This window comes from Strigops habroptila, chromosome 8, assembly GCF_004027225.2.
Source record: "Strigops habroptila isolate Jane chromosome 8, bStrHab1.2.pri, whole genome shotgun sequence".
NCBI classification, from domain to species: domain Eukaryota; kingdom Metazoa; phylum Chordata; class Aves; order Psittaciformes; family Psittacidae; genus Strigops; species Strigops habroptila.
Genome location: NC_044284.2, coordinates 26,962,805 through 26,980,199, shown reverse-complemented (window position 1 = coordinate 26,980,199; position 17,395 = coordinate 26,962,805). Strand labels below are relative to the sequence as shown.

Below are 17,395 nucleotides of genomic sequence, written 5' to 3'. Positions count from 1 at the left end.
TTACAGCATTTACTGCTGACCAAAATCCACTGCCACTAAACCTGTCATCAACAAACTGGTGAGACGTTGGCCTGTAAAAAATTCTGAGATAGTAGAGTCCAAAAGATGACAGCAACCTATTTTGGACCCAAATAAGCCAAAATGACCTCTTTTCATCACTTTAAGAACCTAGAAATATCCACAGAATCTGATCTTACCAAAAAGTAATTTTGCTTCTAATGCTGATCATCCCTATCAGAAATATTCCCACATGTTGTGGGTCCACATTTGCTGTGCAGAATAGATGAGAATATTGCTCGATAAAGCAAGAACCCTGAAAACACACCTGCGTATCAGAGAATGTTAATTCTTGAGGAGAGCTTGCTCGTGTCTCCAACGAGGCTGCCAAAATACTTGCTGCTGTATCCTGTGCCCAGCTTCATTTACTTTCCACACCGAGTTGTGTTTAGGGCCAAAATCTAGTGAAGTGGTTTGGATTAAAACCTGGACCGTGCCAAACGTGCTGGCTGCAGCGGCTGCCTGGGCTCAGCCTTTACCAAGCACTTTTCTGAAACTTCACAGGCGTGACACCACTGAGCCTCACCCCCCCTCAGGTGGCTCAGGGAGCCGGGTACGTCCTTCCCCCTCAGCCGGGACACCCCGTTCCTTCCGTCCTGCGGCTGCCAAGGGGAAGTTTTATTTTAAAAGACCCTTATTTGTTTTTTAACTGGCGAGGCGATGTCTCCGGCCCCCTGAGGGGGGTGAATGCAAAGCGGAGCGGGGCGAAGGATGAACTGCTCTCGACTTTGGTCAGCAGCAGCAGCGGGCGCTGCGGGGCGGTGAGGGCACAGCCGCTCCTCCTCCCGCCCCGGCACACCCGGCACGCAAGATGGCGACGGCAGCTGAGAGGACCGGCCGAAACACCTCGAACAGCCCCGCTCCCCTCCCCCCGCCCCGCGCACCACCAGCGCGCGCGCGTCACATCCCCGCGCAGCTCCCTCCCTCTGCCTCCCTTCTCCTATTGGCCGCCGGGCTCGGGTTCCGCAACCAATCGGCGGGCGCGGCCGGCCGGCCCAGAGCGAGGCTGCCCCTCTTTCCCCTCCCTTCCCCCGCTCCCGCCGTTCCTCGCTACCGGCACGTTCGGCCGCCGGGCGCAGCGGGCAGCGCCCCCCCGAGCAGGCCGGCAGCGGCACCTCCCCGCGGCGTCTTCTCGGATCGGTGACGCCGCCGAACGGGCGCTGAGGCGTAAGCGGGCTCGGCGGCCGCAGCGGCGCCGGGAAGTGGGGCTCCGGCGGGCTCGGGTAGGGGCACGGGCCCGGGAGGAGGCGGAAGAGCCGCGCTCCTTCCCACCCACCCCACCCCCCCCGCCATGGCCGACAACGAGAAACTGGACAACCAGCGGCTGAAGAACTTCAAGAACAAAGGCCGCGACCTGGAGGTAACCGCCGCGGCGCCTCGCGGGAGGGGCCGGCCGGCCATGGCGGCGGCAGGGGGCCGCCGCCGTGTGGCGTCTTTCCTAATCCGTCGGCGAGGGGCCCGCGGCGGGGCCGCGGCCTGCGCTGCCCGCCGAGGCGGGAGCGCCGCTCCCCTGTGCCCGGGGAGGGAAGAGAAGGGAGAGGAGGCAGAAGGAGAAGGAGAGGAGGCCGCGCTGTGGGGCCGGGCGCGGCCGGGCTGTTGGGCGCCGCGCGGAGGCGGGAGGGCCGCGGCTGAGGGGGCAACGGCTGCCGCTGCCTGCTCGGTCCGCGCCGCCCAGCCCCGCAGCGCCGCCCGGGGCGTCCGCGGGCCCCGCCGCCCAGGGATGGGCGGGGGGCGGCTGACATGAGCGGCCGGTCCCCGCGGCGCGGGCAGGTACCGGCCTCGCAGGCGGGGCGCTCGTTTAGTGTAGCTCGGCCCAGGCACTCTCTTGGTAGAGAGTGTTCTGCCTCGGTGTTCTGCCGTCCAGCGCAGCATTCGTGGTTTCGCATGGCTCTACCTTAATTTCTTGCTAGCGCTTAATAATCACTCTTTGCTCTGCGTGGCCCCTAAAAGCCTGAGTCAGGGATTAGGGCCCAGTTGAGTGTTTTGCTGTGTGTCTCTGTAAGGTACTCCAGTGAATAAATGAATTAATTATTGCCTACTCTTTATAGTGAGGATTTTTATTAGTAAAAGGCCACTGAAGATTTTTGTATGTATAAAATAAAGCACTTTTTTTTTTTTTTTACAGAGCTAGTGTTACTATTTTACTGCTCAGTTGAGCATGGAAACAGTTGTGGCTTGTAGCATTGGAGCCTCTTAAACTTTCTGGTGGCTGGATAGCTACACATGTTATTTGAGATGTGAAGATGCTTCCTCAATGCGGAAGAAGAGATAATTAACTTTGGGTTTCCTTAGTAAATATGCACTTTTAAAAATTAGATGTCAATCCTCACCCGTAAATGCTTGGCTGGGAGTGCTGATTTAGGAAATGTGTGCATCTAAATATTGTCAGTATAGGGTTCTGATCAAGAAATGGTCTTTGGCATTGTCATGCTATTTTTCACTACTCTTAATATGTGTCCCTATAATTAGCGTAATATTCTAATCTTTCATATGAAGTCAAATTTTTTACAGTATTTCCTTCTCAAAAGTAGAAGGTGCATTTACATCGCTGTCATTTATTAGAACATCTGCCATGCTTCCCATTTGGGTAATTCAGAAGCCAGTAACACCTGGATTTTTCACTTGTCCAAGTATATTGATAAAACAGTTTATTATTCAGTTATGTCCAAAGTTTGGTGATGCCAAAAATGTTGAAAGTGGGAATAATTAGTGCAGTGATTGCTCTGTTTATTAGTAGGGTGGTTAGCTTTGTTGTAACTACTTGTCTTAGATGTTAATTTGATTTTATCTAAATTGTTGCATTATCATTGAATAGACAACTGTACAAGAAAGACATTTTTAGAAGGTGCAGTAAAGCATATACTATTGTAGTAAAAAATTAAAAAAATGGGAAAATACAGGTTGGAATTCATCTGAGTTCTCTCCTTTGGTACCTCTCTACTGAGTTTTAAGGTAAGAAGGTGCATGGTGGACATGTGCAAGTAAAAAGAACACGTGTGTGTGTCAGGAAGCAGGTTATCTCTGCAGTATTTTTTTTTAGTTTGCTGATGTGCTTAAATGGCCTTCTACAGAGTGAAAAAACCCCACTGCTGGGCCATGTTAAATTTTAGATATTGACATCTGTCCAACAAGTCCTGGAACATATGCTTGGTACCTAAAATAACCACCGTGGATGGCTGTTTTTCATACAATAGCTCAGGCTTACAGCTCTCATTCTTGCTTATTAACTGCTTACACATCACATTTTTTGTTAGTGTGAGGGATGTTGGTAATGTCCACTTATAGTCAAGTATCCTGTGGTAGCAACAGTTGCTAATGAGTATTCAGTTAGTTCACAACACCTGTGTTTCTGTGCCCGGAAAGATGTCTATTACTTCACATAGGAAGCCAACATTTGATCTCTATCTCTTTCCCTCCTCCTTCCTTCTTCACTCCTCCTCCTTTTTATCTCTGCTGAAATTACACATTTAGCCATTGGTTTCTTTTACAAACCTGTGATCGTTTTTTCTTTTCCATGACAGTTTACCTCCATTTGCCAGGAGCAGATGAATGTAGCTAATCACTCTAGTTGTGGTGAATCCCAAATACAGATATTCCAGAGGCTGTGAAGGGTTGTCGTGTCACAAGTTAAGAATTTTTTTTAAATGGTACATGTACAATTCCATATTGTTTAGATCAGTCATTGGCAGTTATGTTGCTACGAGTTGCTGTCACATGCACTTGTCTCCCAGGTCTCACGTCTTCACAGTGTGTTATTGTATATGTTACAGAAGACAGGGAATTCCTTGCATTTTGTCTCCTAAAGTGCGAAGTGTATGTTTAGCTTTTTGGATACTTAATGAATTAAAGTTGAACTTCCATTTTCCAGACCATATCAATGTGCTCCTGAAAATAGAAATTCTGGCCTTGAAAAAGGGGTGGTGGTGGTGGAACCAAACCACACACACCTGTTTTACATAAGATGTTTAGCAAAATTCCTTCAAATGCTTGAGTATTGGGTAAACATGCATATGTGGACATGTTATGTTGTAGACAATTGCTGTTAGGTGTTTTAAGATGACAGATTGGTGGTGACTCTGGGAATAGAGGGATTCACTGTGACCAGAAAGATAAAGTACTTCCTTCTTTTTTTCTTCTTTATAGCACTGCTAGAAGAAATAGTGTAATAGACTTTTTAATATTGGAAGAGTTTGTGCTGAGAGAGCAATAATTTGTAAGGCTGTATCTCTGTGTAGTGTTAAGAACGTCTTAACAGCGTTCTGTAAGGTCTTAGATCTAAGGGTTGTTAGAGCTGTGGAGGAAAAAAAATAGTGTTGCAACAGCACAAACAGGAGCTAGCCTTGCGGAAGAGGTCACTTGGGTGGTTTTGGTTGGTGGGGGCTTGGGGGGGGGAGGGGATTTTTTTGTGGTGTGGTTTTTGTTTTTGTTTTTTTTAACATCCAGAATCTTACTGAAGTGCTTATCTGGACTCTTACACAGAATTATGCAAATGCCTATCTACTAGCAAAGCTAGTTAAGGTAACTGTTCTCCTCTTGTGTTTTCAATAAAGAACAGGTTTTACTTAGGCTTCTTTTTTTCTCTTTTTTTTTCTCTTTCTTTTTTTCTTGCTTGAATAAGAAAGGAGAAGCTGTGTTTTCTGTTAACTGTGGGTATAGTTGTGATGATACCCAGGTTTTTTTCCGACCTTTACTTTTAATTGTACCACAGACCTCAGAATCAAATACTCAATCTTTAGTATACAGAGGCCAGGAGAAGTGCAAACTGTTCATTGTGTCTGCAACAGACATAATTTTATGAACAGTTTGGTTTTGAGTAATTGCTGTTTGCTACTGCATGTTAGGGGTTTTGAGCTTCTGGGGAGTTCTGAAGAGAGGGTTTGGGTTGGGTTTTTTGTTTGCTTCTTTTTGTGTTACCAGGTGATCAACATCTCGCCTGCTGCAGCATTCAGATTTGACTGACGTTTAGGCTCTTCGGTTTCATTTAAAAACAAACAAAACAAAATATTTTATGTATATTATTTCTGTGGAACTGCTGGAACAATCTGATGCTTTTCTGCTGGCCTCTTCTTCCCTGGCTTGACTGTGTTGCTGGGTGAGAGATGAAGAATTGCTTTAATAGTGCCAGCACAGGAGAATCGTCAAATGGATATTTCTGCTCTGTAATTGAGAGACACATGATGTGAAATAATGATAATATTGTAATGCAGAGTACTTGAAAACTAATTTTGGAGCAGCCATTGAATCTGGATGTTTTACGATCAGCAATGTGAAGATTTTAAAGAGTTGCCAAGTAGGGTTCACTGGACTTGTAATATTAACTGCATTTGAGAACACCAAGGAAGCTTCAGGGGATTGAAGGAAAGATAATGTTACAAGATATACTGGATATTGCAGGTAGTTAAAGCTTTTCAGTCTTCTCTGTATTCCACACAAAATAGTTTAGTTAAGATTCAAATATGGAGGAACTGAAGGGAAGCAGGAATTTCACTCACTGAGTTAAAAATAGGTTCCTTTAAGCTGACTTGTAGTTCTGTGGTGAATCTCATTCATTTTATAATCTAAAAATCGTACTTATTTGTTTGTGTAAGGCATTTTATTTGGCATGCACAACTTCTCCAGGAAAAACCAGAATGACAGCATGTGCAATGTCATATTGATTTTTATTTATTTGTAATGGAGAGTCCCATTATAATTCTGAAGGGGGAAGAGTTGCTGAGATGTGTTTTCTGGTGGTATCTTGTAGAGATTGTGTTGGCTTTTAAAATGCCGTACCATTTTTATCAGTGATCTTTATCAGACCTTCATTGCTCCAGGTTACAAATGAGCTAGGATTAGTATAGGAGGGAAACAGTTGGTAGAGGAGGGCATAAATGACTTGATTAAATGTGAAGAGTATGGATTTTTAGCAAATGCAAATATGAACTTGAATCTATCTGAAGGGTTCTTTCCTTGTTTTGTAGTTTGGTGCCTTTTACACTTGTGAAGGACAAGACAAAGTTTCCTAGTCATTGCTGCGGTTGCTGCACTGGATGGTATGGAGTGTAGACTAGCCTTCTCCAGCTGCCGTTTACAGACTGGGTGCTTTCTGAGTACTCTAGTGAGTAAGCACTTTGTGCACAGGGCCATAGTAAGTGGTGTTTTAAAAAGAAAATAATTGAAAATGCCATCCAGTTCACAAAAGGTTTTGGAGATTAAATAGTAGTATATTTCCCACACATGCATCCTGCTCTCCCTTTGTTGCCTTTTTTTTGTTTGTATTTTGAGTAGTAGAGCAGACTAGTGCTGGGGTGTTGTAGTGACTTTCTAGGAAGGAAAGATGGTTCAGGATTTAAAGTAACTGTTGCCTTTGGAGTTCCACAAAAGAAACAATGTGCCTTTGGAAACCATTGAATGAGAAGAATAGGTAAAGTTCTACCATTATTGGAATGCTGTCAGACCTGCCTGTTGTAGGTGCATAAATAGAGCTACTTGAGTGAAATATTTTATAATAGGAAAAGGGTCCAAGTTTCTGAGAAGCAGTGGTTCAGATGAAGAAGTGGAAGAGGGGTCGAGATGCATTAGATGAGCTCCAGGCTTTTGTAGTTAGAAAGGGCTAATAGATCTGAGTTGTTCCTGAGTGTGGAGTGTAGAACATTTGGTCTGTTTTCTGGAATTGTTGCGAAAAACACTAGAATGTATCAGGATTCTGCAGGCATCAGCTAACACAAGATTTTAATGATAAGCTGAAGGGCTCAGTAATGACTAATGGTCAGAAAATAGCCCTTATGATAAAACTTCAGCTAAATATAATTGGAAAAAGGAGGATGGAGGAGTACCAATCATAGGCTGACAGAAATAGATTTGATGATTTGATTTTTGGTGGAGCAAACAAAGAACAGGATCCAGTGATTGAAAGAGCCACATGAACTCATACTGAAGTGATGAGTATGTTTAAACTGGAACACTTTACAAGGACCATTCTGAATCCCGTTTCTAAAATTTTTAAGTTGAAACTGCTTTCCTACTCACAGTTGTGTTAGTACAGACTGAGAACTGAATCGGGGAAGTCCAACAATCGAGTCAAATCTTATCCAGAACAGACAAGAGAATCTAGCTTGACAGTGCTACTTGCCAAGGAACCATTATACCTGGTTTTCTGCCCTATGAGCTGTTTTCCAGAAGGCCACACAAGTTGATCATGAGTCTGCTGACCAATCTGTCTATTCCATTTCTAGGCTGAGGTGGTGATGCTGTGAAACTCCTTGGCAGAGCTTACTTCAGTTCTTACTTGTTGTGTGTTTTTCTTTCCTAGGAGGAAGAGAAGTGACAAGTTGACCAGTAATAACTAGTTTGTCAAGCAACTACTGTTTACACAGAAAATTAATTTATTGGAGCCTTATTTTGGTAAATTATTCTTGAATGACTTCACTAGGTGCTTGTCTTTCATGTGAAGGCTTTTGTGAGTCCAAGTTATGCAGGTCCTCTTCAGAGGCAGGCAGGAATTAAAACCAAAGGCCTGTCAGCTTATGTCTGGAGGGAGAACATTCTTCTTGTTCCAGCAAAGTATTGATAGTTCCAGGATTTTTTTTAAAGTCTGATCAACTGCATATATGATTTTTCAAGTAAAGAAACTTCTAAATGACCTGTCCCAGGATTTTTTTCTTGGAGTATTTATTTTGAGCCCACTCACTTGTCCCTGTATCTCTATCACATACATATGTGTGTGTACTTGTCCTGAAGGTATGTTACCACCTGAGTTGGGATATATTTCCTTTTGGGCTCACTAGTAATTGCAACTATTACTTTGTAATGTCCTTACAGCTTAATGTCTTATAGTTGGTGTTCTAGTAATTCAGTCTTCTACTCCTTTGAAATGTACATTGGGTGTTGGTCAGCAACAGGTTTTCTGTGACTAGTAATGTCATGATTGAAGTCTGGCCAGAAGAATCCTTCTTGCAGTACAGCTTTTCAGTAGGTATGCTTATTTTGTTAGGTCGCAGTAGCACTTGTAGATTGGGAAGGCATTAATTAACAGTCTAGTGAGATGAGCAAGGGCTTGGCACAATTCTGCACTCTTATTATCAGAGATTTTCCTTGTTTTATTTTCTTCTTGAATATGCCAGAGTAGCAGACTTTGGAGAAACTACTTTGAGCACTACATTACAGGCTGAGAGCAAGAGCCTGTAGTAGATAAGTTAGTTGTAAAGTTGCAGCATCTTTCCAAAGCCTTTAAGTGGTGAGTGATATCCATTAGTGTATCAGCTTCTCCAGGAAGGCAGCAGCGCTTTGAGCACTGATGAATGACTACTGAGTGCTGCTTGCCTTTAGCTCTCTTCTTCAGTTGCCATTCATCACTCAGGTGGGATATGTGTCTTTGCTGCTGAATCCTAGGCTGTGTTTTCCTGGGCTCACATTGCATGATGCTAACTTGCATTGTTGGCATCCTGTGACTCATTGAAGTGATGTGCACTACGGAAAGCTGAAGCATGGGCTCCCAGGTGATGATGCCTGTAGTCTATAACCATATGTATGTATGTGCAGGAAGATAGCTGCAGGAGAAACTTTTCTCCGTTTTGTGCTGATACAGAAACTTGAATTGGAGATGTTAAAAACCATTAAAATGTTAATTATGTATTTATACAACTAGTATTATATTAATTAGGAGAATACATATTGGACTAGAAAAGTGTTAATTAAGATTGATTATTAGTGAAGTATAGTTTTTCCTCTTCAGAGGTTACACCTTTGAGATTCTCGCTGTCATTTGAAGAATTCAAGAAATACTTCAAAAGTTTACCCAGCTATGGAGAGTAACTCCGTAGCACTGGAATAAAACTTACCTGCATACGAGTAGTGTTCAGTGTCAACTGTTGACCTCCATGTAGCAGACATGACTCTTTTTTTTAGGTTGACAACTGAAAAAGCCATAAATATAAACTGCTTTAGACTCAGCTATTACTTCTGATTTTGATTGGCCAGTCGAGTCAACATTCTTTAAAGATGCATGTATTTCCTGGAAACTTGATTGGGTGCTTTTTAGTGTGGGATGGTTTTCACTTGCTTATTACGGCTCTTATCTAGTCATCGCAGGTGCCGCAGCTGCATTGGTATGCTTGTATACTTTGCCTTTTAAATATGGGAAGCTATTGTGGTGTGGGGCTGTTGAGTTTTTTCCCTCCTGTGCCTGTTTTCCTCATGACAAACTGCATTTTGGTCCTCAAGCGATGAAAATTCTACCCCAAAGCGGTGGGGAACTGTCACTTCCTTTCCACCTGCATCCTTTCCTGCTCTTTTCTTTTCTTGTAATTCCTTCCTTTGAGAAGGTAAACTGTCTTCCTCAGAACTGGGAATTTTTCTGGTGAAATAAACATTCTTTTCCATCAAAACAGTTACATTCCTGAAAGTCAAGTTTTTAATCCTTATTTTCAGAGCTGCTTCTTATTGCTGCTCAGAAGGTCTCTTGGCTGTTCCTTTTCCTTGTATTCTGTGTTAATGCGGTCCCTTATGCTCTGGTATTTCAAGCTTTCTCTAGGCTTGTGGATGGTTAAGTCGCAATAAAAATGCAATTGTTTTTAACTTTGTTATTCTTACTCACTCTGAAGTTCAAAGTATAAAATCACTTTAGACTGATTTTTTTTTTTTTCCTCCTATTTTCACTTTGCATAGCAGTAACACAAGCAGTAGTAAACCAATTTAAGTATCTTTACAGTTGACTTTTTTTAATGAATACTCTCAATGGGATCTGTAGAGAAAACAAAAATTGCTCTTACAGTGCAAGGGGTTTTCTTGTCAGGTTGTTTATTCCCGATCCTGCGTACCCTTTTTTCTTCAACATGAAGATCTAGAAGATGTTATTTCATAGTAAAAAAACCCCAAAACCCCATACTTATTTCCATTTCCTAATGGATTTCTACTTACATAATGACAAATCCTGTGTGTATGAGTACAGTTTAAAGTGCAAGAACTTTTTTAATTACTTGGTCTGGATTCAGAACATAATGCATTTTGATTTTTATTCTTTTCAGACTATGAGAAGACAAAGAAATGAAGTTGTTGTGGAGTTGAGAAAGGTGAGATGACTTAGCATTAGTCTTACCAAAAGGCATTTGGCTATGTTCACATTTCAGTAGAATTTGAAAGGTTTTGATACAGGCTTAAAAGAAAACCAACCCAACTGTTGTGTGTTCTTTCAGTAGTCCACCACTAATACCATTGTTAAACTGTCTATTTGTCTTTAGTAATTCTGTGAAGGTACCTTGGTTTAGAAGGAAGTTCTGATGTTACCATACCTTTTACTAGAAATTCCATAGTTTTTCTTCTAAAACTCCAGGATTTTATTTGTAATCTATTGAAGGGAATAATGCTTCCTTCTCCAGCTAGGTTTTAATTGTAGAAACTTACAAAAGGGTTATGTCTTTTCCTTTGAAAATCGGATGTTCCTACTAATCTATAGACAGAAAGCTGTTTACTTTGCCAAAACAGTTCAATACACAAGTAGGAGTGGAAGAGTGAATGTGTGAAGGTAACACTGCTTAGAATTGTTGGAAAACTAGAAAAGTAATCATAACTTGTTTTGTTCTACTTCTGGGATGAACAGAAAACTGGCCCCTGGGAATTGCCTTGTCAGTGTGGACGGATGTGTGCACATGAAACTTCCAGAGAAAGTAGTTACTGTTGTACATGAAGTTGAGTGGAGGATTTCCAAAATGTGCTGCTCTGTGCAGTCCTTTCCTACCTCTTGAAATTTTGGAAATCCCTTTGGAAACCCCTTTGGAAATTTTGCCAGTACCAGTGAAAGCATGTTTGATGATTGTTTAAGACAGAAGCTTCTGTTTCCTTCTTAACGTGCCCCACACCCCCTAAATCAAAGTTTTAAAGGTATTAAATCATTTTTCTCTTTAAGAACAAAAGAGATGAGCATCTTCTGAAGAAGAGAAATGTTCCTCATGAAGATATTTGTGAAGATTCTGATATTGATGGTGACTTTAGAGTGGTAAGAATTTATCTAACTCTCAAGCATGTCCTCTTTTTACATACTTAAAAAGCATTTTGAATTTCTAACTGCTTTTGTCTCTCTTTTCTAGCAAAACACTTCTTTGGAGGCAATAGTACAGGTAAAAAAAATTAATTGTTTGAATATTCTTAGTGTCATGGTGACAAATATATGAAAAGTCTAAATTCTCTTATTTTAGAATGCTTCGAGTGACAACCAGGGTATACAGTTGAGTGCTGTGCAGGCTGCAAGGTAAGAACACTTTTCCCAAATACATTGGTTTTATTCTTATTTTCTCATGCTCTTAAATTCAAAAATGTGTTCTAGCTTAACTAGAACAAGTGTGGCGTTTACTGTTTGTTGATGTGTTCGGGTTTTTTTTTTTTTTGTTGTTTGTTTTGTGTTCAGGTTTTTTTTTTTGGTTTTTTTTGTTTGTTTGTTTTGGGGGTTTTGGGTTTTTTTGGGGGGGTTGGTTTTTGGTTTTTTTTAGAAAACTTGATAAATAGAACTTAAAAAAAACCAAAATACTTAAGTCTTTGAAGTAGTCAGGATTTTCATTATATATAAATCGAAGATTTATTTTAGTGCAGTATTTGGTGGTTCTGTCAAGTAGAGTAAAATATACAATTAGGAGGACTATAAAGTCTTTAGCTTTAAACACAAGAATTGGCATAATCCTTTTTCTAGTTTTGTCATAGATTAAACTTTTTGATTTAAGAGGAAGTCTGTGTAGTTGTATGTATTCCAGAAGTGATCCTAAAATACTCTTAGGAGTTTTGCTTGTGTAAATCCAGTATTTAATTGCTGTTTCATGAACTAGTGGATGTAGCAGAAATCTGTTTCTGTTTTGTAGCAGAAAGCTACAACTCTGCATTTGTTTACCCTCTGTTGTCAAGGGGGTTCATTCAAGTGCAAGGGAAGATTTCCAGATTGTGGAGAAGTTGGGTGAATTTGGAGTTACGTTGACTTTTGAGATTTAATGTGTTTAAAACTGATAGGGGCAGGACCAGTTTCTGTGCCTGTTTCCATTGGGCAGCTTGCCTTCACTAAAGAGTCTGATCAACTCAGGGTTTCATCATGTAGAACACCCTATTTAGTCTAATCTAGTTTAGAGCGGCTGTAGTAAAGAACACTGAATTAAGCCTGACTTAAAATGAAATGGAAATGTTTTTGTGGATTTCTTACTATTGTAACTAGTTGGTTGGTTGGGTTTTTTTAATTGAAAACTAATTTAAAACAGTGCGGTTTATATTATTGGAAAGGCATTAAAGTATATTTTAGGGATGAAAACGAATGCTTCTCTGTCTTGATTGAATCTGCACCATCCTTTGGTCTGAAGCTGGAACAGGAGAAGAAAACCTTGCTGAGTCTAACCCCTAAAACACAGTTAGAATATGAGCAACAGAAAACTGATTAGACGTGCTTAAAAATCAAAACCCAGACTAAACAAACAGCACTGCCTGACCCACGTCCCCACATCTGAAGTTTTATTTGATTCTGGTAGTAGAGTTCTCTAGCTGTTTGAGCAGGTGGTTTGTGAATAGACTTCACTAAGATTGTTTTGTCACTGGACAAAAATCAGTATTAAGACTCTTGACGTACACTTTTATTCCTTAATTTTTATAAGCTTGTAGATGTAAATTGTCTTCACTTATAAAAGGAATCTCCTTTACCTATTTAAAAGTTGAAAATGCACATCTGATTATTACAAGAGTCTTTGCATAATCTGTGTTAAGATCTTCCCTCTTGTGATTGCTTAGTTTTCCAAGGTATTTTGTTTTGCTGCTCTGGCTTTTCTTATGTCCAATTCTTTTTCCCAATGTTGCCCCCTTTAACACACACCATTGATCTTTCAGGATAAAGCAGCAGTGGAAAGCTGATTTCTAGTTATTGTGTCATGCCTTTCATGTGTTTGTGAATAGGCTGATACATGAAGAGATGACTATGTACAATCTCTATTCCTACTGCTGGTAAAAATTTGGCGCAACAGCCCAAGTTGTCTTCTCGAAGAAGCTTCCTTCTTTCTCCTTAATTCCTTTGCTGCAGAAAGGTGAAGCTAGAGGGTTTAAAAATTGAAACAAATGTGTACACTTCTGTTCTTTGCAGTAGTACTTTGTGAGTCTTTGCTCTCTGAAATTATATCCTTAGTAAAGAAGAAACAGGTTTCTGCCTTTCCCATCAAAGCAGCCAGGATCTGTTTATCTTCCTTGTTGGGTGGAGGAGGAAAAAGCTGTAAGAGGGTGTAACTGAATAATAACTGTGGTGATTTTTATTTTACTGACTGGTAATACATCTTCAAAAGTAGTCAGAAAACATGGCGACCGAAATGGGCAATAAGTGTAATGGCTTCAGTTTTCTGATAGTTCAGTAATTCAAATTTTGGGAATTAGCTGTTTTCACTTAAAGTGGAGAAACAAATCCTGCTTTATCTTTGAGAGTGTGAGACACACACCGGGGGGGAATCTTCTCAGAGCAGAATATAGTGCAGCACTGGAACAGTTTGTCCAGAGAGGTTGTTGGATCTTTGTGCTTAGAGATTTCTAAAACTCAACTACAGGAAGCCATTACTGACCTGATCTCATGTCAGCAGTAGTTCCACTTGGAGTGGAAGTTAGGACTAAACCTCTAGAGATCCTTTCACGATTTCTCATTGTGTGGTTTAAGTTTTGTGTTTTCTCCTTTTCCTGAACAGAAAGCTGCTTTCCAGTGATCGCAATCCACCAATTGACGATCTAATAAAATCAGGAATATTACCTATTTTAGTGCATTGTCTTGAAAGAGATGACAAGTGAGTATTTCTAAAACTTAAAATGCTTTAATTACCGCAAGAATTGTTGGTATTTAGCAATGTGCCTATGACATCTGGTTTGAAAACTCATGTTAAAATCTTTTTTTTTTTTTTTTTTTTTTTCTTTTTCTTTTTTTCCTTGCTTTGCAGTCCTTCTTTACAGTTTGAAGCTGCCTGGGCTTTGACAAACATTGCCTCTGGAACCTCTGAACAAACACAGGCTGTAGTTCAATCTAGTAAGTCCAACAGTATTTGATCATTGATAAAGCACACACTGTAGTTTCCACAGAAATAAGAAAGATCATCTGAATGATACTGTGAAGAGCATCCACATGCCTGTTCCTCTCTATCTCAAGCATGTTTACCAATCCATGTGTTAGGGTTGGTCCTTTCATGCGATAGCCAGGATGGTTGAAACTGAGTTGTCAATCACAGGCACATCGCTGAAGGACCTGCCCATGAAGTCTCCTGCCAGATGTTCTACCTCTTCTCTGGCAAGCAGCATCAGTTGAAGCGCACACCTGCTTTTGTTCTTCATTTTCTCAGATTTTAAATTCAGTTGGGTTTCCTAATGGTGAGTAATGTATTCTGGAAACTCACACTATTTTAGCAGAGTTGATACCTGCTGGTTTCCAGTTTTCAAACTTAAAACAAACCCAACAGAAAGCTTGAAACAAAACCAAACAAAAAACCCTCCTATGGAGGGATTTCCTATCTTATTGTGAAGAGGGAGGAAAAGATGTGGACCAAGGCCGGAGGGTGCCTGACACCGAACTCCGTTCCAAGATCAAGTTGAAGAAAACACGCTGTCCTTCATAGGTTGAGGAATATGAAGCATGGAAAGGAATTGTTGTTGGACTTGAAATCTGACTTGTCAAGCAAAGCAAATTTTCTTCTGTATCTAAACATGACCTAAGTCGAAGTAGTACTTCTGTTGGTAAAGCAGAACTAAATAGAAATGTCTGCAGGCTTTCTGAATTGAATTAGTAAAACAGCAGAGCTTCCTGAGGCCCATGGAAGAATCAAGAATACAGTAAAGCAAGTTGTCTAAAATTTAAGGGAAAAAAAAATCCACAAAATGTACATTACGTGAGATACCAATAGTTTTAATGGTTAGAATCACTGTTGTATTGCAGTGCATGCTGCCAGTACCATTAAACATGTTGTGCTTCCAACAATGAAAAGACACAGAATTATGCTTAGTCTTTTTCGTGTGTTTCGCCCTCCCCTCAACATTCGTATATTAACTTCTTTTTAGAACTGCTTGGAACTTTTATTCCATGTAGTAAGTACAATTTCTAAGATTTGTGCTGGTGTTTGTGTTGGAATGTCAGTGTTTGGTACATATATTCCAAGCCTGATTTCTTTTTTCTTTTTTTTTTTTTTTCCCTTCCACTTCACTGATTAAAGATAATGGGCTTTTTTGGTGGTTAGTGCTGAGCAGTTACAAGCTTCTCACAAACTTTATATTTAGAAAAAGATAGGTTCTTAGCACCATTTTCTCTGTTAAATGACAGGGTGTTTTTCAAAATCTTTAACTGGAAAAATTGCTTAATTCTCTGCAGTGGATGTGAAGGAATTTAAGGCAGGTGACTTGAGGTTAAAGGATTTTTTTGTTTGTTTTTTTGGTTTTGTTTTGATGGAATGTATGTTTTATTACTGCATTAGTTGCAAGATCAGTTGTTCTTTGCTTTTGCAAACTCTCAGTATTAAGAACCTGTAAACTTTGATACAGCTTTGTTTTTAGTATGTATCTTTGCTAATAACTCTAATGTTCCCTTTTCCCATCCTCCTCCTCTTTTCCCTGTTGCATCCCAAGTTTTCTTTTGGAAATCTAATAAATATATAATCTGTCCCACGCCTCTGATCTAGAACACTTTATTTAAACCTATCTTATAAATGGATTGAAGATGAGTGCCAAATGTAGTAATGGTTTATTTTGGTGATGATCTCCAACTTAGCTAGGTCTGCATTTATGCACTATATTAGCTAATTTAATAGCTATAACATATGAAAGTATGGTTTATTTCTTTTAACGATGTGTTTCAGTAGAAGAGATAGACTCTTCCTCAATGTACAATATTTTTGCTAGAGAAATAACAAGAGATTACAAAAGACTAACTAAAAATACCAGCCTCTCTTGACTATGTGATACAAAGTGAAAGAATGCTTCGTACGGCCTAAGCTGTTGTTAACAAATCACGTCAGCAAGCACCTGAGTGCTGGGGATAAAAAAAATTAAGGATCAGTTATCTAAACGTGTTGCGTGTAGAATGTGTTTGAAACGTTGGTTTAGCTTTAGTTCTCAATACTGGGAGCATTCTGTCTAACACCAACATAGGGTAGAAAAGTAGCTGCCTTGGTTAACAGTTGCAGAATTGCGTGTTGTATTTTGAATCCTTTTCTTACTGCTCAGTCAGTTGTCCTGTTGTCTGGGATTTTTTTGTTTGGTTGGTTGGGGTTTTTTTCCCGTTTTGTTTTTGTTTGGTTTTTTGTTTTGGTTTTTTTTTCCACATAGTAGTAGTATTTGAAACAATCTCTTAGATAATAAATCTGAGATTAAGTAGAGTCAGAACTCAGTGATATAAAAGTAGACTTCACACCGAGGAATGTATCTGTATTAGCTTTCAGGAGGCCAAGATGACTAGATTGGTGGGAACAGCTGCTGTCGCTGTACACATACCTTCATAATGGTTATCAAAAGATACCGAATGCAGAGCTGGAAATATTAGGGAGAAGTACACACTGACTTGGCACTTTGTAGTGCGTCCGTATGGGCAGCAGGGCTGCTTCTGGCACAGTTTACCATGTGTCTGCTTGTGTGTGCTCCATCAACCAAGCTTCCTTTTGGTAGAACTACAGGTGATGTTGATCCCTGGAGCTCTGTGCTGGCAATGTAGACAGCAGATCCCTTGGTGGTTAACTTTCTGCATGTGCTCACACTAGCAACTGGCACATACTTCACTCTTAGTAAACATGTGATGTGGGGATATCAGGTACTGTAAACTGGAGATACTGAAACAAATTTAAACCCCTGTCCTGTCCTCTTGTACCTTACCAGTCAGTAATGTAGATGTAGACCTACTGACTCAGCTAATTTGAATGAGTGAGGTTGGTCTTAAATGGTTACTACTTTGCAGTTGGTTCTGATCAATAACTTAGCATGGAATTTCTAAGTTCAATAAATAATAAATATAACTAAATTTTGAGTCCTGACAAGCTTCAGTAAACTTGAGACTTGTAAACAAATGTCAGGTTATTTTAGGAGATGCTTTCATAATGTTCTGATGTGTGGACTCTTAAGAGTGCAGTAAAGGAGGAACTGTTACGGTGTGTTTTATTTCAGTATCATCTGGGAAATCTTTGGTACTTAACAGGGAGGAAAATTTCTCGTGTCTTTTAAGAGCTAATTATGTGAACTATTTTGTCTTTTAAAAGAGAGCTGTATTTGTTAACAATTGCATGGCATTTTTTTTGTGTCTTTCAGATGCTGTGCCACTTTTTCTGAGACTGCTCCATTCACCGCATCAAAATGTTTGTGAACAAGCTGTGTGGGCTTTAGGAAATATCATAGGTTT

The 17,395-nt window shown here is 40.3% G+C and overlaps 1 protein-coding gene across 1 annotated transcript in view; it reads left to right on the top strand.

Annotated features, from left to right (window-relative positions):
* The first annotated feature begins 1,033 nt into the window (after positions 1 to 1,033).
* KPNA4 (karyopherin subunit alpha 4) overlaps positions 1,034 to 17,395 on the top strand; it is a 30,402-nt gene continuing 14,040 nt past the window's right edge. The window contains exons 1-8 of the mRNA XM_030494906.1: positions 1,034 to 1,417; positions 10,062 to 10,106; positions 10,940 to 11,029; positions 11,121 to 11,150; positions 11,229 to 11,281; positions 13,722 to 13,817; positions 13,968 to 14,053; positions 17,305 to 17,391. Coding sequence (XP_030350766.1) covers positions 1,349 to 1,417; positions 10,062 to 10,106; positions 10,940 to 11,029; positions 11,121 to 11,150; positions 11,229 to 11,281; positions 13,722 to 13,817; positions 13,968 to 14,053; positions 17,305 to 17,391 — 556 coding nt within the window. The 5' untranslated portion in view covers positions 1,034 to 1,348. The remainder of the gene's footprint in view (positions 1,418 to 10,061; positions 10,107 to 10,939; positions 11,030 to 11,120; positions 11,151 to 11,228; positions 11,282 to 13,721; positions 13,818 to 13,967; positions 14,054 to 17,304; positions 17,392 to 17,395) is intronic.